Here is a 20,480-nt window from a genome sequence, read left to right on the forward strand (position 1 = left end):
CTTGGTGCCTTTGGGAGCTATTGGTGGCTGGTAATAGTGGGTGACATTTGGTGGAGCCGCTCTGGATCTGTGACTACTCTGGCTATGTAGAGCAGGCTTTGACGTCGGTGAGTCCTGACCAGGTGGACTGAGTCCTCCGAAAACCTTGGGCCCCCCGGGATCAGGACTGAGTCCTACTCTGGTCTCAGTTGCAGATGGCTGGCCCAGAGTGGGGAATGGTTCTTTCCCATTGTCACAGGCCTCCCATTGTTCGTCCTCACCTTCAGCAGTCTGGTTTTCCTGAACTTCTCAGACTCTGACATCTTGCATCAAGGTGTGCTCTCGGGCCCTAGGTTAAGGAGGTAGCACACTAAAGGCTCCTGCATGCAGGGATGATTCCTAAAGTGCTCCTCCCCTCTCACCTCCGTGGGTCTCAAGACCCCGTCAACCCCTATGCCCTTTGCTTGGGCCCTGCTTCTGGTGCTTCATTTCCCAAGCCACCATGATGTGAAAAAACTGCAGTCTGGAGGCTTTCCAATTGCTCTGGAGGGGACGGCAGGGCAGGCCAGGGAGAGAAGCCAGCTCTTGGCAACCACTCAGTTCTGTCTTCTTCCTGCCCACTGCACACACTGCTTACAGCATCAATCACAGTTCCAAAGGCCTGAGTCATCACAGACTCCTCTGGCTGGAAGTCTACCTTCCCTTGGATTGCCAGCCTCTCCGAGTTTGGTCAGCTTTCTCAGTGGGGACTAGGATTCCCCTGCCCCCCTCCTCCCCACCCTTCGTGGAGCCCAGTGATGCTGCAGGGCTGTCCCCCACTCCCGGCAGCAGCAGACTGATGAAGGGCTCCTGCTGCTGCACAATCCTCTTCCCATGCCAGGCTCCAACGAACAGGGCCCCAGGACGGTGCATGTGGAATGGGTGAACCACACAGCCTTCTGCCTGCAGTGGTGCCCACAGTGCTGCTTCCACCGCCCGCCGCGGACCTACCACTTCCCCTGGTGCAACATTTGTGTGGAGATGAACGCCCCTCTCATCTGCCCTCTTCCGGCCCCCACCCCACCTGCCCAGTACCTGGCCGGTTCAGGAGGCCCACTTGCACAGGGGACCAGCAGCAGGCCTCAAACCACTTCCAGGACTGCCAAGGCCAAGGGTGGCAGTAACTCCCAGCCAGTCTTCGTCACTCATGCAGCTCACTGCCTCCCTGTCTGCACCTGTCCTTGGAGGCTGGCACCTGCCGACCCAGGTGCTCACATGCCCATGAGCATCCACACCTACGCTAAGCCTGGTCAGGCCAGGGGGAGGAAAGGCAGCCCTGTCCTACCCCAGGGCTCACTGACACTGGATGCCCAGGAGCCCCACGGCTGGCTGTAAGCCTGGCCCGGGGAGCTTTACCTGTCCTCTTCTGGTGTCCAGAACGCTGCCCCCTTCCCTCTGCCCAGGACTTAGAACACCACTGCAAGTGTGTCAACAACAGCATCGGTCAGTGCAACTTTGGCTTCTTCATGCTGCCCATCCTGTCCCTATGCCTCTCCTCGGGCGCCTTGCTGGTCACCTCCGTGGTCTTTCTGGTGCGCACGACTCACCTGCCCTTCTGCATGGACAGGGTCATCCCATCACCGCCAGTCTGCTGGGCCCACTTGGGGAGCAGTGGGGAGGGCGGGGACAGCCGAGTGGCGGGGTGCCAGGGGCGGAGCGATTGGTGGGCGAGGTTAGAGAGAGAGAAGGGTGAGGAGGACCAGTCTGGACCAGGTGAGGATGGTAGGGTCGGGGAGATGGGTGGGGCTACGAGGCACTGCGGTGAGTGGGCAATCTAGCCGGGTCTTGGATGGAGGACGCTGAGGGTGGCACGGAGACCAAGGTCGGCAGGGTGGGCTGAGGTTTACCAGGGGTTGAAGGGTGGGGAGAGGATGGACTGGCTGGTCGTGGGCGGGTCCGTTAGGGCCGGAGTCCGGGTGAGGGGCGGGGCCGAGGAGGACCGTTGGGGGCGCAGCTCCTTAGCTCGAGGGCAGCATCATGGTGGCGGTGCCCGCCACTGGCTCCCTGTGCCTCTCTTGGTGCTTCTGCTGATGAAGGCCAGGTCGGTGAGCGCCGCCCAGCGCTCCTACGAGGACAAGGTACGCGGGCCCCCGGGGGCGCCACAACAGTGGGCTCTGGGCGGTCACCTTGCGCCTCCAGGGCCTCCGCACTTTCCGCCCTTTCTCCCCCGCCCCGGTCCTCATGGCCTGACCTCCCTCGAAGGTGCCTCGTTAGCCCTTCAGACACAGATTCAGCTCAGATCTCACCTCCTCTGGGGCTCCGGGGTCCCTCTCCCTCCCACGTGCACTGCGTCGAGGGCCTGCTGTGTGCTAGGCCGCGCGTGCATTATTTTGAGCGCTTGGCGTGGAGGTGAGGAAGGCCACATGCTGCGCTCCTGTTGGTAAGGAACCTGAAGTCAGAATAACTCCCGCCCGACGCCCTGGAACACTGAGAGAGGGGCCTGCCCTCCGCTGTGCAGCACCGACTCTGCAAGGGACCGGAGGCTTCAGAGCACCACGGTGTAGAGGGTTTAGGGGGGCAGAAGGCCGAGGGGAGGGCATTGCAGGTGAGGGGCACAGCTTGCAAAAAGGCCGGGAAGATGGCAAGTCTGTGGAATATTGGTAAGATGCTGAGGTGAAACTTGTAATTGGAGCAGAAAGTGGATGGGAAATCAAGTGGACTGCTAGGGATTGGCCATAGGGAAACAGCCCAGAAGATCCGGTGCCGTGGAAACCTGGGAGCCAAAACAAGATTTTTTTTTTTTTAACATGGAGTAAAATTCACGGTTTTTTAGTGCCCAGTTACAGGAGTTTTGACAGATGCATGCAGTCCTGTAACCACCACCATAATTAAGATTTCGAACAGTTCCTTCACCCCCCAAAATTCTCCTGAGGCCTTTTGTAGTCAGTTTCTCCCCGTACCTACTGCCCCTGGAAACCGCTGATTTGTCTTCTATCCCTCTAGTCTTTCCTTTTCCAGAGTCTCATGTGAATGGACTCATAGCCTTTTGAGTGCGGTGTCTTGCACTTAGCATAATGCGTTTGAGATTCCTCCATGTTGCCACTATGTGAGCTATTCCCACCTCCAGGACTTTCCAGGTGGCTTCTGCCTGCTCAGCTTTTCTCCCTGAGCTGCATGTGGCTGGCTCGTTCTCATCTCTGAGCTCTCTGCTTCAACGCCCCTGCTCAGCTAGCCTCCCCCCGGCCCTGTGTGACGTTGCCCCCACCATCTGTCCTCCCACCATTGTGTAAGCTCCACGAAGGCAGGGACTCTTTGGGGCTTGTTCTCCGTTCCACCATCCAACTGCCTGGAGCAGTAACTGCCTGTGACTATTTCTTGAATGAAAGACATGACCCCGTGACAATTGCTATTGTCATTTCCATTGCATAGGCTTTTCCAGGCAACTAGGCTGAGAGAGTTAAGCACCTTGCCCAGGGTCACACAGCCTGGAAAAGAAGGAGCTTGATTGAAACCCAGGGGTCCTGAGGCTAAGCCCGTATTCTTCACCATTATACACACTCACTCTTGGTGTGTGTTCACGTGGATACGGGAGAGAGCGTGGAGTGATACAGACAATCAAGTGCAGCCCTAAAGGGTTGTTTCGGTTGATCGAGGTGGGGATGGGCATTTCCTGACTGTTCAGTACAGAAGTGCTTGTGCAGTGTCTTGTGAGTGCTGGCTTGGGCACTCGACTCTTTCTCGCACCCGCAGTATCTACAGGCTCCTGTGTGCACCTCCACAGCGCAGAAGCTGAGAGAGAGCAGGGCCTGAGCACCCATAGCCTGCCACCCCTCGCTCCATCACACTCATTTTTCTTCTTAGAAGATTGTCCCCCACCGTATTTGACTGCATCATCTTAATAGATATGATGGGACAGAAGTGTTCTATCGCCTAAAGATCTGCCTTAGACAAAAGAAATGCCTTAAACAAAGTTAAACGTGTTTCTTTCCTGCAGAGCATACTGGACCTTTTAATCTGATTTACATTAATAATTTCCAAAAGGATGTCATAGACCACAGCTTGTACAAAACTTGTGTTTCTGCCGACTCTGTTTTCACGATGCGCTCCTCGGGATTCTTATTCCAGGAAGACACTTTGGGAAATGCTTGTCTAGCTGACCGTTTTGAAAACAACTATACCTTTAGCAACTAGCACATTTCCCACTGTCTCTGAAATAGCGAAGATTCCTTATTTAAATAATGCAAACAATATCACAACATTAAAATTTTGAAAAAAAGTGGATGAGTCATAATCCTAGCTAGTCCCCAACCCAAAATTATTTTCCTTTTTGCGTATTTGTTTCCAGGGAGGTGAAGATCGTAAGCTCTGGAGTCATAGATAGTTGAGTTCAAAGCGAAATTCTCCTTCCTGCTCTAGGACCTTGGACAGCTTATTTATCCTCTCATTAAACCTCTTAGCACAGCACCTGGCGTGTAGTATTTGCTCAATAAAAAGTAGTTTTAAAAAATATGCTGATTAGGGGCTGACCCGGTGGCCCAGTGGTTAGGTTCACGCCCTGTTCTTCAGTGGCCCGGGGCTTACGGGTTTGAATCCTGGGCCAGACGCACACAGCACTCATCCAGCCGTGCTGTGGCGGCATCCCACATATAAAATTGAGGAAGATTAGCACGGATGTTAGCTCAGGGACAGTCTTGCTCATCAGAAAGAGAAAAGAAGGTGTAAAAAACCGTAGTTTTAAAAAATATGGTGCTTAGAGTGCATAGATAGTATCTTGCTGCAATCATATTGTAAAGATTATATTCTGGTTTTTCATCTCTGCCTTTCAAAAACTATTTTCATAATTATTTTGAAAATTATAAAATATTCCCAAAACAAAGACAATAATAGAGCAAACATAAAATATACCCGGAGCCCATTTTAAAGAGTTTTACGAAATTGCTAATTTTGCTTCAAAAGTTATTTTTAGCAAAACAAAACATTACAGACGTATCTGAAGCCCCCTGTATGTACCTCCCGGATCCTCTTCCCTTCCTGACCTCACTCCCCAGGGGTAACTGCTATTCTGAAGTTGGTGTATATCTTTCCCAATCATGTTTTAAGTTTTACAGCATATGTTCACACTCAACATATGATATCGCTTTGCATCTTCCAAAACCTAGGCAAATGGCACCATCCTACACAATGCTTTTCCCACCCAACATTGTTTTCACGATTTTTATTTTTATCATGATAAACAAAGGCTGCGGTAAGCATTCATGGATGTGTCTCCCTGGCGTGTATAGGGGAGTTCCTGTGTTCGGACCCGCCGGACTGGAATTGCTGGGTGTAGGAGATGAGAATCTTCAGTGTTACAGATATCTAATTACCCTCCAAAGTGGTTACACCAATTTTTACTCCCACCAGCAGTCTATGAGAGCTCACAGTTCACCTCCAATTCACCATCACTGGGGAATCTCAGACTCTTTATTTTTGCCTATAAGACGGGAGTGAAATGATATTTCATTGTTCAATTCACAGTTCCCTAATTCCTAACAAAACAGATAATCTTTTTGTATATTTGTTGGCCATCTGGGTATCTTCTTCTGTGAATCATCTGTTCATATCTTTTATCCAGTTTCTATGGGGTAATTTTTCTTATGTTGCCTACTCATCCTTCATTGTTTAGAGGCTTGAAAATATCTTCTCCTGGTCTATGGTTTGGCTTTTAATGTTGTTTTTACCGTTTTTAGTTGTGCAGAAGTTTGTTTACCTTATGTGGTCAATCTTCTCCATGATTATTTGTGCTTTTTTCTGTTTTAGGAAATTATTGTCTACTCCCGATCATAAAAATATCTCTCTATATTTTCTTTTGTAAAGGTATTTACATTTTACGTTTAGGTACTTAATCCAGATTAAAGCTACTTTGGAGCTATTTTCATGGTTATTTATTTGCCATAGGGACAGGCAATTGTCCAGCATCTCTTCTTGGAGAATCCATCCTGCCCCCTGATATGTGTAGCATCGTTTCATAAAGCCAGCCCCCGAGTGGGCAGCGGTCTGTTCCGGGCCCTCTATTCTGTTCCATTCGTCTACTTGTCAGGCCCCTTACAGTTAGTACCTCATAGCTTTAATTACTATCGTTTTAGCATCTAAAGCTAAACTAATCTCTGGTAGGGCACGTACCCTGCTTTCACTTTTTGAGAACTCTCTTGCCTTTTCTTGGCCTTGCACTCCTCCATATAAATGTTTGGATCAGTCCGTTAAAAAAAAAATCCTGTAGGGATTATAATTGCAATCATATCACAGGCATTTCACGAATGAATTAGTGAAAGGTTCAATAGCTCTTCGAGAATAGCTCTTTCTTAAGTGGCATTTAACTCAAGGAAGACAAGAATTTACAAATGAAGGAGGAAGGGGTTTCGCCACATCCTCCAATGGGCGCCTCTTCCTGACGCCCTGTTTCCGGCACTGTCATCACTTTGCCCAGATCCCGAGTCATCATTAGAGTCTCCTTTACTTTCCTTCCTTGTATAGATATTTAGCAGATTGCCGGCTCTTTCTTTGATTTGCCTGTTCCCTAGCCTTCCCTTCCTTTCCCTGACTTTGCCCTGGTTCAGGCTCTTGTCTGTCTTGCTGGGCTGGGGCAATAACCTCCCGTTTATGCCCCTGCTTCTCAGGACTTTTCTTCCCTGAAGGCACCCTGATTACTGATCAGTGGTCGTAAAGCACCATCCAGGCCCTCCCAATCTCAGAGTCCTCTGTCTGCTGGATCAAGTACAGCTCCTCTGCCTGACGCTCAGCAGGCCCCAGCTTTCCTGCCAAGCCCTCTCAACTGTCACCTGCTTTCCATCGGTAACCTTGACTCCTGCCGGATCCAGCTCCTCAGTGTCTGGGGAACCTGCCTGCTCATTCAGTCTCTATGCCCACCCCAGCCGTGCCCACTGCCTGCTCTCCACTCTCCACTTGCTACCCAACTCCAACAGTTCCACCTGGAACAAGGCAGCTCACCCGACGACCAGAGCCAGAATGGTCTCCCTACTGTGAACATCCTTGGTGCTTCTATTTGCAGACTTTGTAGCAAAGCAACGTGGTAAGGCAGGGTTTCTCAATCTGAGCACTGTTGACACCTGGCCCGGATAATTCTTTGTTGTGGGGGCTTTCCTTTGTTTCCAGGCTGCATCCCTGGCCTCTGCCCACTACATGCCAGGAGCACCCTCTAGTTGTGGCACCTGAACCTGTCTCCAGACCTTGTCAGAAGTCCCCTGGGGGACAACATGGCCTCTGGTTGACAACCACTGATGCAAGGGAAGACTTGTACCCCCAGCTGCACCGTCTGAACAAGGGGTCCCTGGAGCTGGAGGTGGCAGCTGCCTCCTGGCACGAACCACAGAGCAGCTACAAGGTGTCTCTGGACACTCTCTGGCAGTTGGCATCTGCTCTGGTTCAGAGCATCTGAAACGGGGCTGAATACTGCCCAAGGCCATGTCCACGTCTGCCTCCTGGTGCACGCTGAGCACATCCTATTGTTCAGAGAGCGTCTGCTCCTTGAGGTGACGAGATCAGAAGGAGGTTGGGAAAGCATTTAGGATACCATAGAGACACCTGTTTATCCACATCTTCGAGGAAGTGAATCATGCAGTGGGAAAACAAAATACAACGTGGATATGAACCACATTTGCTATAAAGGTGCTAGATTCATTTGACTGTTGATGATTTAGGTGTCCAGAGAATAAACTGAGTCCCATCCTCTGCCTCTCATTTTCAAAAGCGTTCAGTGATAGGATCTAGTGGGCCAGCAGGGTCAGAATACTTTCACAGGTTCATCTACATTTTAAGAATTTTATTACTAGTGGCTACCCTCTGGAATGACACAGGCCCTTTCCCAAGGAGGCTGTTGTGCAGGCGTCAAGGGGATTCTGTGGGGCTTGGATCATTCGGGCACCGTCCTGAGTCCCTGGATGGCCCTGGGGTCTGAAAACTGCTCCAGGCCAGTGTCCCCTGTTTGAGAGCTTTGAGCCCGGGATCTGTGGGAGGCCCCACATGCAAGTTTGTCTCCCGGGCTATGTTGTCACGTCCCTTCTTTGACCTACTGGCTCAGTGAGGAGTTGCTCTTCTCCAAGGCCTTAACCACGACGGACACCGGGCCAGCCGTCCTCCCAGGCTCTCCAGGCTGGCCAGCTCAGGACCACCTCTCCTCAGCTCCTCTCAGCTGTCCTGACTTCCCGCTGGGATGCTCATTTCCTCCCTTCAGTTCCCTCTGGGGAGGGTCCCTGACTCACCTCTCAGAAGCTGGGCTGCGGTGGGCGGGAGAGAGAAGCAGGCAGAGGGGATGCTGTAGCTGGTTTTCAGTATGTCCAGAAGACCTGCCGTGTACCTGGAGAGACGTCAGCCTGCCTTCAGAATATGAGGACTTGGGGAAGGGGGAGGGTACCAGAAGGGACACCAGTTACTTGACACTCCCTCAAACACTCCTGGGTTCAGGAAGCCTGGCCATTTCCCCTCAAGACCTGTAGGGAAGGGAGAATTGGCCCAGGCTAGGGTGTCAGGCAGGCTGGCACGCAGGCCACAGGCAGGTCTGGCTGTGGCGTCCAAAAAGCCCACAGTGCATTCTCTCCACTTCCATTGAGGGAGCAGCCCAGAGGCTGGCTATGGAGAAAGAGCAGGGTCCCAGAGAAAGAGCTTAGCACCCTTAGGAGCCTTAGCACCAGGGACGGGTCCCCAACTGTTCAGGGTCCTGTACAAGTCCCCCAGAGTCCCCACCTCTGGGATCTTTCTTTCTCCAGTTGGCGTGCAAAGCCAAGGCTCCGAGGGGTCATGCACTGGCCCAAACCCACAGTGTCCCTGAGGACCTCATGGACAGCCAGACCATTATCAGTCCTGTCTCACTCTGTGTGCTGGGAGCCAAAGGGCCCTGGGAGGGAGAGAGGGACAGGCCAGAGCCATAGGGGCCACCGCTCCTTATCAACTGGCTACTGGCTCAGGGCCTGGTGCTCTCACTCGCCTGGGGTCCAGTTTTTTTTTTTTTTTAATTTTTTGTTTATTGCAGTAACATTGGTTTATAACATTGTAAAGGTTTCAGGTGTACATCATTGTACTTCTATTTCTGCATAGATTACATCACGTTCACCACCAAAATACTAATTACAACCCATCACCACACACATGTACCGAATTATCCCTTTCACCCTCCTCCCTCCCCCCTTCCCCTCTGGTAACCACCAATCCAATCTCTGTCCCTATGTGTTTGTTTATTGACACCACATCTGACCGGGCAAGAGAAACAATAGAAAAAATAAACAAATGGGACTGCATCAAACTAAAAAGCTTCTGCACAGCAAAGGAAACCATCAACAAAACGAAAAGACAACCTAACAATTGGGAGAAGATATTTGCAAACCATACATCTGATAAGGGCTTAATCTCCAAAATATGTAAAGAGCTGGGGTCCAGTTTTATCTGAGTCGTGCCTGACTGCGTGATCTTCTCTCCCTCTCCAGCTCTGCAGGCAGGCACTGAAGGGCATGGAGGGGTGGGCAGGAGGGGGCTCTGAGGGAGGCGGCTCCCACTGGCCCTGTTGCCTGCTGGCCTTTCCCAGAGGACTCAGGCCACAGGTAGGTGGAGTGGCCGGTCTTCCCCTCTGGCTCTTTCCCTCTTGGAGCCTTTTGTGCCCACAAGTTCCCAGAATCTCTCTCAGAGTTCACCCCGGAGGAATTGGATCCTGTCTGCTGGCTGAGTTCCCTGGCTCCTGACTCCTCCCTGTCCCTAGGTGTGGTCCCTCCTGCCTCCCTCCCACAAATGCCTTTGGCCACCCCTTGCCCCTGGCCCACCCCCATCCTACTTCCCCCACTAAGGCGTCTTCTAGGGCAGTGGTAGGGACAGAGTTCTCAATCCTCCCTGCAAGACCTCCTGGACAGCAACCCTCCCTCCCCCAGAACCTGTCCGGAGCTCAGTCTCTGGTGCCCTGGCGATGGGAGAGTCAGGGCTGAGGCCTAGGCTGTGTTGGTGCTGTTGGCCCGGCGTGTGGAAGGGGGGACCAGCTGGAAAAGCCAGATGAGGCCTTTGTGGGTTTCCCAAAGCCCGGCCCACCACATGTAGATGACGGGCTTATCCAGCCACACAGCAGCGAAGGTTGCAGCAAATGCGAGGGAGGCTGTATTTCAGAGGCAGAGGTACTGAGTGAGATTTCTGAGCATTTTGACACATTTTGAAAAACTGACAATTTTGATAAGCCGATTATATGCTTATGAACTATTTTATTGACTGGTGATTTCTCTTCTCTCTCAGAATAGATTTAAACCTATCTGAGGCCAAAGAGTGTGACCCTAGGTTCCTGGCACAGGGCCTCACACATACTCAGTGCTCCTTAGAATTGGTTGCATGACTTCTAAAGTAATAAAATCATGGCAACAGCAACCGCTAATGTGTATTAAGCTTTTATGGACCACCAGGTGCTGTGTGAAATACAATATGTTCCTGATCTCATTTCAATCTTATAAACACTCTTATCAGGTAAATACTATCTTTATTCCCAATTTCCAGTTAAGGAAACTGAGTTTCAGAGAGGTTATGACATCAGATTGGATAGAAAGCTGTGGAGGTATGGAGAGAGCTGAAGGGACCTGCTATAGGGGCTCTGTTGAGGTTCGGGTGAAGATTTTTGATGGTAAGGAAAGGACTCCTAGAGGGTCAAGAGAGTGAATTCTGGGAAAGCAGAGGCGGCTCTTGCCCTGGCTGGGGAGTAGATGCGATCAGAGGAGCAGTTACTGCTGTGGTACCAAGAGGACTCCCTCCTCCTGTCCGCGAACACCTCCAAGTATCTCCCCAGGGTCAACAGAATCCTCTCCCTCTCTCAGCCTCCTCCTAAAGTACATGCTGGGGACAGGACAATGCAGGGAACCAGGAGTCTCAGGGGCCCCATTACCTCCTGCGGTGGGGATAAAGGCACAACAAAGAATCAAGGGCACTGAGCCCCAGAGGGTCCATCACCTTGGCAGCCCTGACAAAGACACAGGCTGACTCAGCTTCCTCAAACTGTGCACAGAGCGCTCCCTGGGTCGTTCATTTCCCGCCAGCAAGAGGCCTTGAGCTTAATGGGCCAAAGCCCTGAACCTTAGCCTTCTCCAGAGCCGATAACAGGGTGCTGAGGGTGTTCTCCATAACTTCTTCAGGACAGCGTTGGGGGTGGGGGAGGCAAGAGAGGGGAGTTGAAGAGCAGGAGGGAGTCGGGAAGGGAGGCGGCTGGGCTGACACTCAGTGCTCCCACAGCTGGGTTGTAGGGGCTGTGAGGTCCAGGGGAGACTGGCGAATTCTCAAGATGGCTGAGGATGGCGGGAGGAATGGCAGGGTGTGGGTGAGGGGGAGGACTTTAGCTGTGACGGGGTACTTCTGCCCCACCCAAAGTCCCTCAGCAGCTATCTTCTGTGCAGGGTGACCCGTGACTAGTCCAGGGCAAAGCCCTGACTCAAGGCCAGCCAATTCATAGCTCAGCTGTGGCAAGAGAGGACGAGCTGGACCAGCCAATCAATTCTTCTCTTGACAGTTTTGGACTGCTACCTCTCAAACACTGATTTTTAGAGCCAAGGAGAACACAGCTTCCTTCGTTTCATGTTTTTGCCTTAATTTCCCTCACAAAATTGTATGATAACGTGATACGACACCTATCCCTTCAGTTTGGCTTTCTCAGTGTAAGGGTCATTTTTGACAGATAAAAATACGCAAAAGAAACCTGAGATTCACCGTGTTTTCCCCAGGACTCCTCAATCATTTGATGTTTAAAGCCGTGCTCTCTCTTTTCAACAAATTCTTATTGAGATAAAATTCACATAACATAAAATTCAGCATTTTCTTCTTTAAAGTGCATAAATCAGAGGTTTTTAACGTATTTGTAATGTTGTACAACTATCTCCATTAATCTAATTGCAGAATATTTCCATCATCCCAAAAAGAAGCCTCATACTTCCCAATTCCTCCTTCCTCCCATCCCCTGGCAACCACTAATCTACTTTCTGTCTCAACGGTTTTGTCTCTTGTGGATGGTACATCTAAAGAGAATCATACAATATGTGGCCTTTTGCATCTGACTTCTTTCATTTAGCATGTTTTCAAGGTTTATTCATGTCATAGTATGTATCAGTACTTCATTCCTTCTCATGGCTGAATAATAGTCTGTCATACGGATATGTCATATTTTGTTTTATCTACTCATCATCTAATGGACATGTGAGTTGTTTCCCTGTTTTTGGCTACTATGAATAATGTTGCTACTTCGCTGAGCTCATTTGTTAGCTCCGTGTGTGTGTGTGTATGCGTGTGTGGGTGGGTGGGTGTGGGTGTGTGTGTATTGTTTAGGGTTTTCTATATGCAAGATCATGTCATCTGCAAATGGATATAGTTTTACTTCTTCCTTTCCAGTGTGGATGCTTTTGTTTGTTTTTCTTGCCTAACTGCTCTGGCTAGAACTTGCAGCACAGTGTTAAATGGAAATGGCAAAAGCAAGCACACTTGTCTTGTTCCTGATCTTACGGGGAAAGCTTTCAGTCCTTCTGACATCAAGTACAATTTAACTGTGGGGTGTTCATCAATGCCCTTTATCGGGTTGAAGAAGTTCCCTTCTATCCCTGGTGTGTGAGCGTCTTAATCACAGAGGGGTGTTGGATTTTGCCAAATGCTTATTCGCCATTGAGATGATCATGCTGTGTTTTCCCTGCACTCTGTTAATATGGTGTAGTACGTTGATTGACTTTTGTGTGTTGAACCACTCTTGCGTTCTTGGGCTAAATCTTACTTGATCCTGGTGTGTAATCCTTTAATATGCCCCGGTTTCAGTTCTCCAGTATTTTGTTGAGGGTTTTTGCATCTATATCCATGAAGGATACTGGTCTGTAGTTTGTATGTGTGTCATGTCTTCATCTGGCTTTGGTGTTATGGGGATACTGACTTGCTAGAATGAATTGGATAAAGTCTTCCTTCTTCTGTTTTTCGGAAGAATTTGAGAAGGATGAGTGTTCATTCTGTAACGTGTTGAGAATTTACCAGGGAAGCCATAGGCCATTCTTTTCTGAAGAGCCTACCATGTTGTCCCTTCTTCAATGTTTTGCTGTTTTAGACTAGCTCCTTATCGGTTCATGGCCGTTTGGGTGACTGCAATGGTATTCTAATATCACTTCTATAAACATCATTAAATTCTGCTTCTTTTGCAAGATTTTAAATGTCACTTTGCAGTAAGTTTTCACTATACCTGCACTTGGCATTGTTTTACATTGCAGTTGAGATGGGAAATGAAGATGCTACTTTTGAGTGAAAGGTGACGTTTGGGTGGGGCCTCATTTCTTGTTCATGAGTGAATATTTTTGCGTTCTGGTGTTTTTGTTTACTGCGTAACATGCTAACTTTAGGGATTCAGAGGTTGACAACTAAGAACGCAAAAAGGCCCCTGAATTCTAAAACTACAAACACCGAAGTACATGGTGCTAATTTCAGTAAATTAATGAAAGAGAAGTCCACAAACAGATTCTAAAGAGTAGCCTGCAGAATGTTTACTAGGCAATGATTTTGGGATCAACACCTGTGGAAGGGAAGGGAAGGGAAGGGAAGGAAGCGGGCCTGAGCAGAGGGAGCAGTCCATCTGTGGTAAGGGCCCCACAAAAGCCTCAGGCAACCCAGAGGTCACATGGGGGCTGGGATGGCCCTTCAGGATTGTCCTGCACTGGGGCAAAGTGGTTGGGCCTTGAAACTCTCCTGTTGACCAGTCCCTGGATGCAAACAAACTGCCCCTGAAGGAGGCGGGACCTTGGGTGAGGCAATTATCTTTCGAGGAGGCTACCCTCAAAGCAGAGGCTGTCTTCCAGCAGCTAGGGGATAGATTCTGCCTTCCAGGACTGGGGTCTGGGAGGCACCTCACAGGGCCACCCACAGATCTTAGCATATATGAAGAACTTAGTAACTGTTGTAAGAGGAAAAGGAAAGCTTACTTGATAAATGATGCTGGAACAATTTACTGTGATGACATGAGTGACATACACGATTAGACCTTTACTTTATGTCTTACCACTACCTGAATGTCAGATAGATTAAAGATTTAAATGACAAAGAAAATAAGAAGTATAGGTAAATATTTATCAGACAGAAGGAGAGGGAAAGACTTAGAAGAAAGGTAAGATGATGCTAAGGAAATATCAATAGATTTGATTACAGAAAAACAACAAAAGCTGATATTCAAAATCGCACACAAAATTAAAAGGCAAAGAACAAACCAGGAATATATTTGCAATAAACAGTGCCAAAAGTTTTAAAGAAAGGAGCTCCTGTAAATCAGAAATAAAAACCCAACACTTCCATCAAAAGCACAATGAGATACCACTTGATACCCATTAGGATAGATGTTATAAAACAGCAACAGAAGAAAACAGAAAGTGTTAGCAAGGATGTGGAGAAATTGGAACCCTTGCACATTGCTGACAAGAATGTAAAATGGTGCAGCTGCTGTGGAAAATCATATGGCCGTTCCTCAAAAAATTAAACATAGAATTACCATACGATCCAGATCTTCCGCTTCTGGCTATGTACCCCAAAGAATTGAAAGCAGGGACTTGAATAGATATTTCTACCCTCTTGTTCATAGCAGCTTTACTCACGATCGCCAGAAGGTGGAAAGGACCTAAATGTCCAACAGCAGATGAATGGATAAAGAAAATATGGCATATGCATACAACGAAATATTATTGGGCCTTGAAAAGGAAGGAAGTTCTGATACACGCTACAACATACCAACTTTCAGGACTGCTAAATGTCAGAGACGAATCTTGAGGACATTATGCTAAGTGGAGTAAACCATACGCAAAAAGACAGATATCCTATGATTGCACTTGTATGAGGTACCTAGAGTAGTCAAATTCATAGAGTCAGAAAGCAGAACAGTGCTTATCAGGGGCTGGAGGTAGTGGAGAATGAGGAGTCATTATTTAATGGGTACAGAGTTTCTGTTTGGAATGATGAAAAAGTTCTGGAATGAATAGTAGTGATTGTCACATAGCAATGTGAATGAACGTAATGCCACAGAACTGCTCATTTAAAAATGGTTAAAATGGTAAATTTTATGTTATGTTTATTTACCACATAAAGAAAAGAAAAATACCCCAAGATATAAACTTGAAATGTGAGTGCTAAAAGATATAAAAGGGCAATTAACAAAACAACTAGAATAAAATGACCTACAGGTGTATAAAAATATTTAATTTCATAAGTAATTTAAGAAGATATAAATGAAAAGATCAGCATATCATTTGTCATCTATAAAACTGGTGAAACTATTTTATGTGAATATTTAATTATAATCTTAGTCTTATGGCATGGGGATGCTCACAATGGTAGTATAAACGTGTGCAAACTTTCAGGAAAGCATCTTGCAAACTATGCAAAAGAAGTTTCAAATGTTCACATTCATTGACCCAAATCCAACAGTTAGGAATCTATTCTAAGGGTGTCATAGGAGATGCAGGCATGTGGATAATGGCAGACGGCACCCCTTGAACAAAGAACTCCGTGCAGTGAGGGAGCCAGCTCTGTGAATATTTGTAGCGGGGAATGCTGTGTGCCTGTTGGCATGGAGTGAGCATTCCTAACACTCAGTTAGGGATGAGGTCAGGAAGTGAGTGGGGCCAGATGAGGGAGGGCCTGAAGGCCACAGTAAGGAGTGCGGACTTTACCGGGAGTGAGCCGGGAAGCAATTGGAGGCTTCTGAGCAGAGGCCGTGATCTAAGCTTTATAAGGAGCACTGGCTACTATTTGCAGCAGAATCTATTAAGGGTCAAGGGAGGAAGAGGCACGGGTCACTTAGGAAGGGATTGCAATATCCAAGCAAGAGAAGGTGATGGCTTGGACTCGTGAGATTTTGTTTTGAATGTCGAGCTGATGGACTGGAGGTGGGATGTGAGATAGAGACAGGAGTCAGGTGACTCTAAGGGTTTGATCTGAACAGGAGGGTGAATGATGGTCCTAATTCCTGGGACGTACAGCACTGAGGGAGGAGTAGGTTTCTGGAGGAAGGAATCCAGGGATTCAGTCTGGAAAGGTGAAATGTGAGATGCCTATTAGACACCAAGTGCAGATGTCGTCTGAGCAGGTGGAAGGATGAGTCTGGAGTTCAGGGGAGAGGACAGGGCTGGAGATACTAATTTGGGAACTGAAAGCAGATGGAGAGTAGTTAAGCTATGGACCACATGAGATGGTCTAGGAAGTGAAGCAGAGATGGAGAAGAGCACCGGGTGCTCTAATATTTAGAGGTCAGAGAGGAGGGAGCATCAGCAAAGGAGACTCAGGTAGAGCAGCAAATAAAGGAGGAGGAAAACCAGGAGGTTGTGGTGTCTAATTATTGTAGACAGTACAACAGTACAACTTTTTCTACAAATTGGCTACAAGCATGCGTGCAGGTTTCGTTTCAAACTTGCTGCGAGGACAGAGGAGTCTAAGCAGTCCAATTCGAAGAGTTCTCTCAAAGACATTAATAGGAAGAAAGGAAGAGAGAATGAGAGAGAGAAAGAGAGAGAGAGGGAGGAAGGAAATGAAAGAAAGAAAAGAACGAAAGAAAAAGAAGGAAAGGGGTCAAATAAATGTCTTGTTCAAGACAATGTGACCTCTGATGGACGGTTGGCTGGGTCCTCTTGGTAACTGCGTAGAAGAAATCTTAATCTGATTAAAATCTACCAGATTTGATCAAGCACACTAGTTGTTCCCCAGGAGCAGCTAGCGATTTATCACAGGCAAAATGTCCCAGACCGGGTTTTCACACAACTTTCTCCAATACCTCTTTTTCACTGAGCGAATGTTTCAAGTTCCATCTCAGCTGTGGTATTTTGTTTTGTATTGTTTTGACAATATCATTAATTGAACATGTTACCTCTTTACAGTTTTTATAGGAAGTGGAAATTAGGAATAATTAGGAAATTATCATGAATGTAAATTAATCTTTAGAAGACATACACAGTCACAATTAGCAGCTATATTTTTAAACACATTGATATTGTTTGTTTATGCCTGTTTCCTCCCTTAGGCAAGGATATCGAAACGAAACCTCACGGCGACCAGGGCAGCGGTGGCAGCGCATGTGCTGGGAGGACCTGGGCTTTCAACTTGTGCATGTCGTGTTCTGTTTGGGCTCTTTTGTTTATGTAAAATAGGAAGAGGTGTAAGTAAAAGACACCCAAAGACCTCCTTGATTTCTGGCCAGAGATCTAGAGCTGTAAGACCCTAAGACTAGAGAATTAAACTCTGCCTGGAGAGTCACTTAGATGCTTCCCAAATGCCAGATATAGTTTTTTGCTGAACCTATCTTCTTGTGTATTCCAAGGTCGAGATCAAGTGTGCTTTCTCCTCCAGGTTTTGCTGCCGGTCGCTACAGGCATGTAGTGAGAAAGCTCCAGGTGTTCTCTGAGAGCCCCACGCTGTCCAATGTTCCTGACGTGCCGTCTATAAAGCCAGTGGACAGGTACCATTTTTCTGGGAGGGATTTTTAGCATGTTTCTACTTATAAGGTATACTGCTCGTTCCCTCCTTGTGGGCTGGTCATCGCTAATTAAATGAAATTTATTTTTAGAAGTGACATTTCAGTCATGGGCATGATAACAGATTTGATGTATTCAATTAGGTAAGAGAACTAGTTCTTATGGAAACTTTGACAATAATGACATTGCCGTGATCAGTACAGGGACTCAGTAAAGGCACTGTGTGTATCTAAGCAGCCTCCTGAGTGTCTGTGTGTAAATGTATGTTCAAGTTCCTGTAGAGGCATCATGACACTAACAAGTGGAGCTCTCTACACATCACAGTTTAAATGTTTCCCAGGAGGTTCACAGGGCAGCTGGAATAGTCCCAAGCTTCAATTTGTGCAAAAGCACTCCCCTGGATTCCACTTATTAGGGCATGATTGTAAAGTTTTCCTGAGAATTCATTAGCTTGTAATTCCAGCTGTAACTCACAGCTTTCCATATTCAGCCTCACCGTGATAGTGTGGAGGAACTCTTATCATCTGTGCCCGGATTCCGATAGGTGGGCCCAGGTGAAGAAGTATTTTTGCTCTTTCAAAAAGGATCGTTCTTTCCATATATTTTGGATGAATATGTCAATCAAGGAAAGATTTAAATTAAACAGCAATAGTCAGCTAAGTTTGACCATTGTCATAGTCATGGTCATAGCTTGTGAAATTCAGGGTTTGGAGACGGAACACAAAGTATAAAAAGGGACCTTATTGTATGCTCATCAGAAAAGAAAACAGTAAAACTGGTCCACAGAATTCTGAAACAAGAAGCCACAAATTCTGAAACAAATAGGCACCGTCAGATTTCCCTCATGGGCGTCACTCAGTCATATGTTGTGAATTCTCTTTCTGTCAACCCAGGCTCAACAATCTGTGTTCCTCAAGTCATCTGTTGCTGGACCCTGGAGTCCTGGAGTCCCGAGTGTCAGATCCCCCCGGTGTGTGCTCTGGTGGGCACATCAGCTTCTTCTAGGAAGGCTGTAAGCATGGATCTGTTCTCTGTATCCCTCTCTCAGGCTGCACCTCTCTGATTTTCTTCCAGAAGACCTAATCTCTGGCCAGTAGCTTCTGGCAGGGACCTTCAGGCAAAAATGAAGGGAGCAGAGAAAGCATGTGTTGATGACAATGCAGGGCAACTTCTTACACAGGCCAACATTATCAGATGGAGAAGAGTGGAATCTCTATGGAGGTGAGGTACATAAGTGCATGGGTCCCTGTAATTGTTCCATGAAGACTTAACTGGTAATTAATCTGAGGAGAAAATGGATTAATGGGCAGTGAAAACACTGAGGCATCTGTTATGTAAAGCGTGTGCCACAACGGCTGCCAATTGACATAAGTGTTGTAAACCAAGGAATAAAATATTCTTATGGGGCCGGCCCGGTGGCACAAGCGGTCGAGTGCGTGCGCTCTGCTGCGGCGGCCCAGGGTTCGCCGGTTCGGATCCCGGGCACGCACCGACGCACCGCTTGGCAAGCCGTGCTGTGGCGGCGTCCCATATAAAGTGGAGGGAGTCGGGCACGGATGTGGGCCCAGGACCAGTCTTCCTCAGCAAAAAAATAAATAAAAATAAAAAAAGGAGGATTGGCAAATGTTAGCACAGGGCTGATCTTCCTCTCCAAAAAAATATATATATATATTCTTAGAGGCCAGTTTGTTGACAGTCTCTGTGTTGGGCCGTGCACTTGACTTCGAATGTGCTCTTCCTGACTCTGCAAGAGGATCCAAATTAGTGAAAACTTATTCACATTGATAAGACTTTACCAATAGAAAACCGACATGAAATCATCTTTCTAATTTATCAGTTTACCCCACAATGTGGGGCCAATAAGTAAGGCAGTGCTTAGAATGTCATTGAGCACACGAAGAAAATATGGAGCACGCTCGTTCTATCTCTATGTTTTTCACATTCTTTGATGCTTGAGAGTGCCATGTCATGGGTTCTGAGATGGCGGAGCCAGCCTGTGGTGTACCTAGCAGCCAAAAAGACACAAGGTCAATTTTGTTCTTCTGAATTTGGAGCTCAGCGTCAGAAAACAGCAACATCAGAGAGCTGTTGCTCTATATGAGTCCTGGTGCCTGAGGATAAGAAAGCGTCATAGTGTTGGCCGTGTTATTCATCAGACTAGCAGCCCTTTACATGGTATAGCAGAAGGTACCATGACAAACATTCGGCATTTTCCGTTTTTGTTAGAAGTGAGGACTCTCCTATCATTCTACTAATTTGTTTAGAATTGTCTATGGTCATAACATGTCTCAAAACAGCAAAAAAGCATGTACGTGAATAGACCCCGTTCAGATGACTCACTTAGGTTTTCGCTGAGATAATGACTGTCTACCACTGGGTAGAATAGGCAGAAAGCAAATAAGGACTTTTTACTGTATCGTGTTGACAACAGACTGTTATTCAAAGGTCATTTCTCTTGCAGGCTACCAATTCTTTCTCTCTGTTATACATATACCTTTAAAAGTTTTTATCTCTCTGTATGTAGGTATTTTAAATGTGCATAGAAATATAGAGTTATACAAAATTCTGACAAATGAAAATTCTAAAGCTTTAAACTTTAGTTTTTAAAATATAATTTTATCAAGCAAATTATAAGACAATATTCTTCTACATGGATTTCAACCTCTTAATTTGAACATCAGGAAGAAACATAACATTTCTATAGACAAGAAACTAAAAGTAACAATCATTGTGAGTTGATGAGGGACTTGTGCTGTCTTCTTTTTGTTCTGAGGAAGATTCACACTGAGCTGACATCCGTTGCCAATCTGCCTCTTTTTTTTGATTGAGGAAGATTAGCCCTGGGCGAAGAAATGTGTCATTCTTCCTCTCTTTTGCATGTGGGTCGACACCACAGTCAGGCTGACAGGCGGTGTAGGTCTGTGCACGGCATCCGAACCCGCAAAGCCTGGGCCGACGAAGCAGAGCACGTCGAACTTAACCACTACGCCACAGGTCCGTCCCCTGCTCTCTGTTTTCAATCAAATTAACTTTCTCAGAATGTTC

At 47.4% G+C, this 20,480-nt stretch overlaps 1 protein-coding gene across 1 annotated transcript in view; it reads left to right on the forward strand.

The window, feature by feature from the left end:
• The first annotated feature begins 18,637 nt into the window (after nt 1–18,637).
• SENP5 (SUMO specific peptidase 5) overlaps nt 18,638–20,480 on the forward strand; it is a 155,695-nt gene continuing 153,852 nt past the window's right edge. Inside the window, exon 1 of the mRNA XM_058556051.1 lies at nt 18,638–18,661. Coding sequence (XP_058412034.1) covers nt 18,651–18,661 — 11 coding nt within the window. The 5' untranslated portion in view covers nt 18,638–18,650. The remainder of the gene's footprint in view (nt 18,662–20,480) is intronic.

This window comes from Diceros bicornis, chromosome 15 (genome assembly GCF_020826845.1).
Source record: "Diceros bicornis minor isolate mBicDic1 chromosome 15, mDicBic1.mat.cur, whole genome shotgun sequence".
Classification (NCBI taxonomy): domain Eukaryota; kingdom Metazoa; phylum Chordata; class Mammalia; order Perissodactyla; family Rhinocerotidae; genus Diceros; species Diceros bicornis.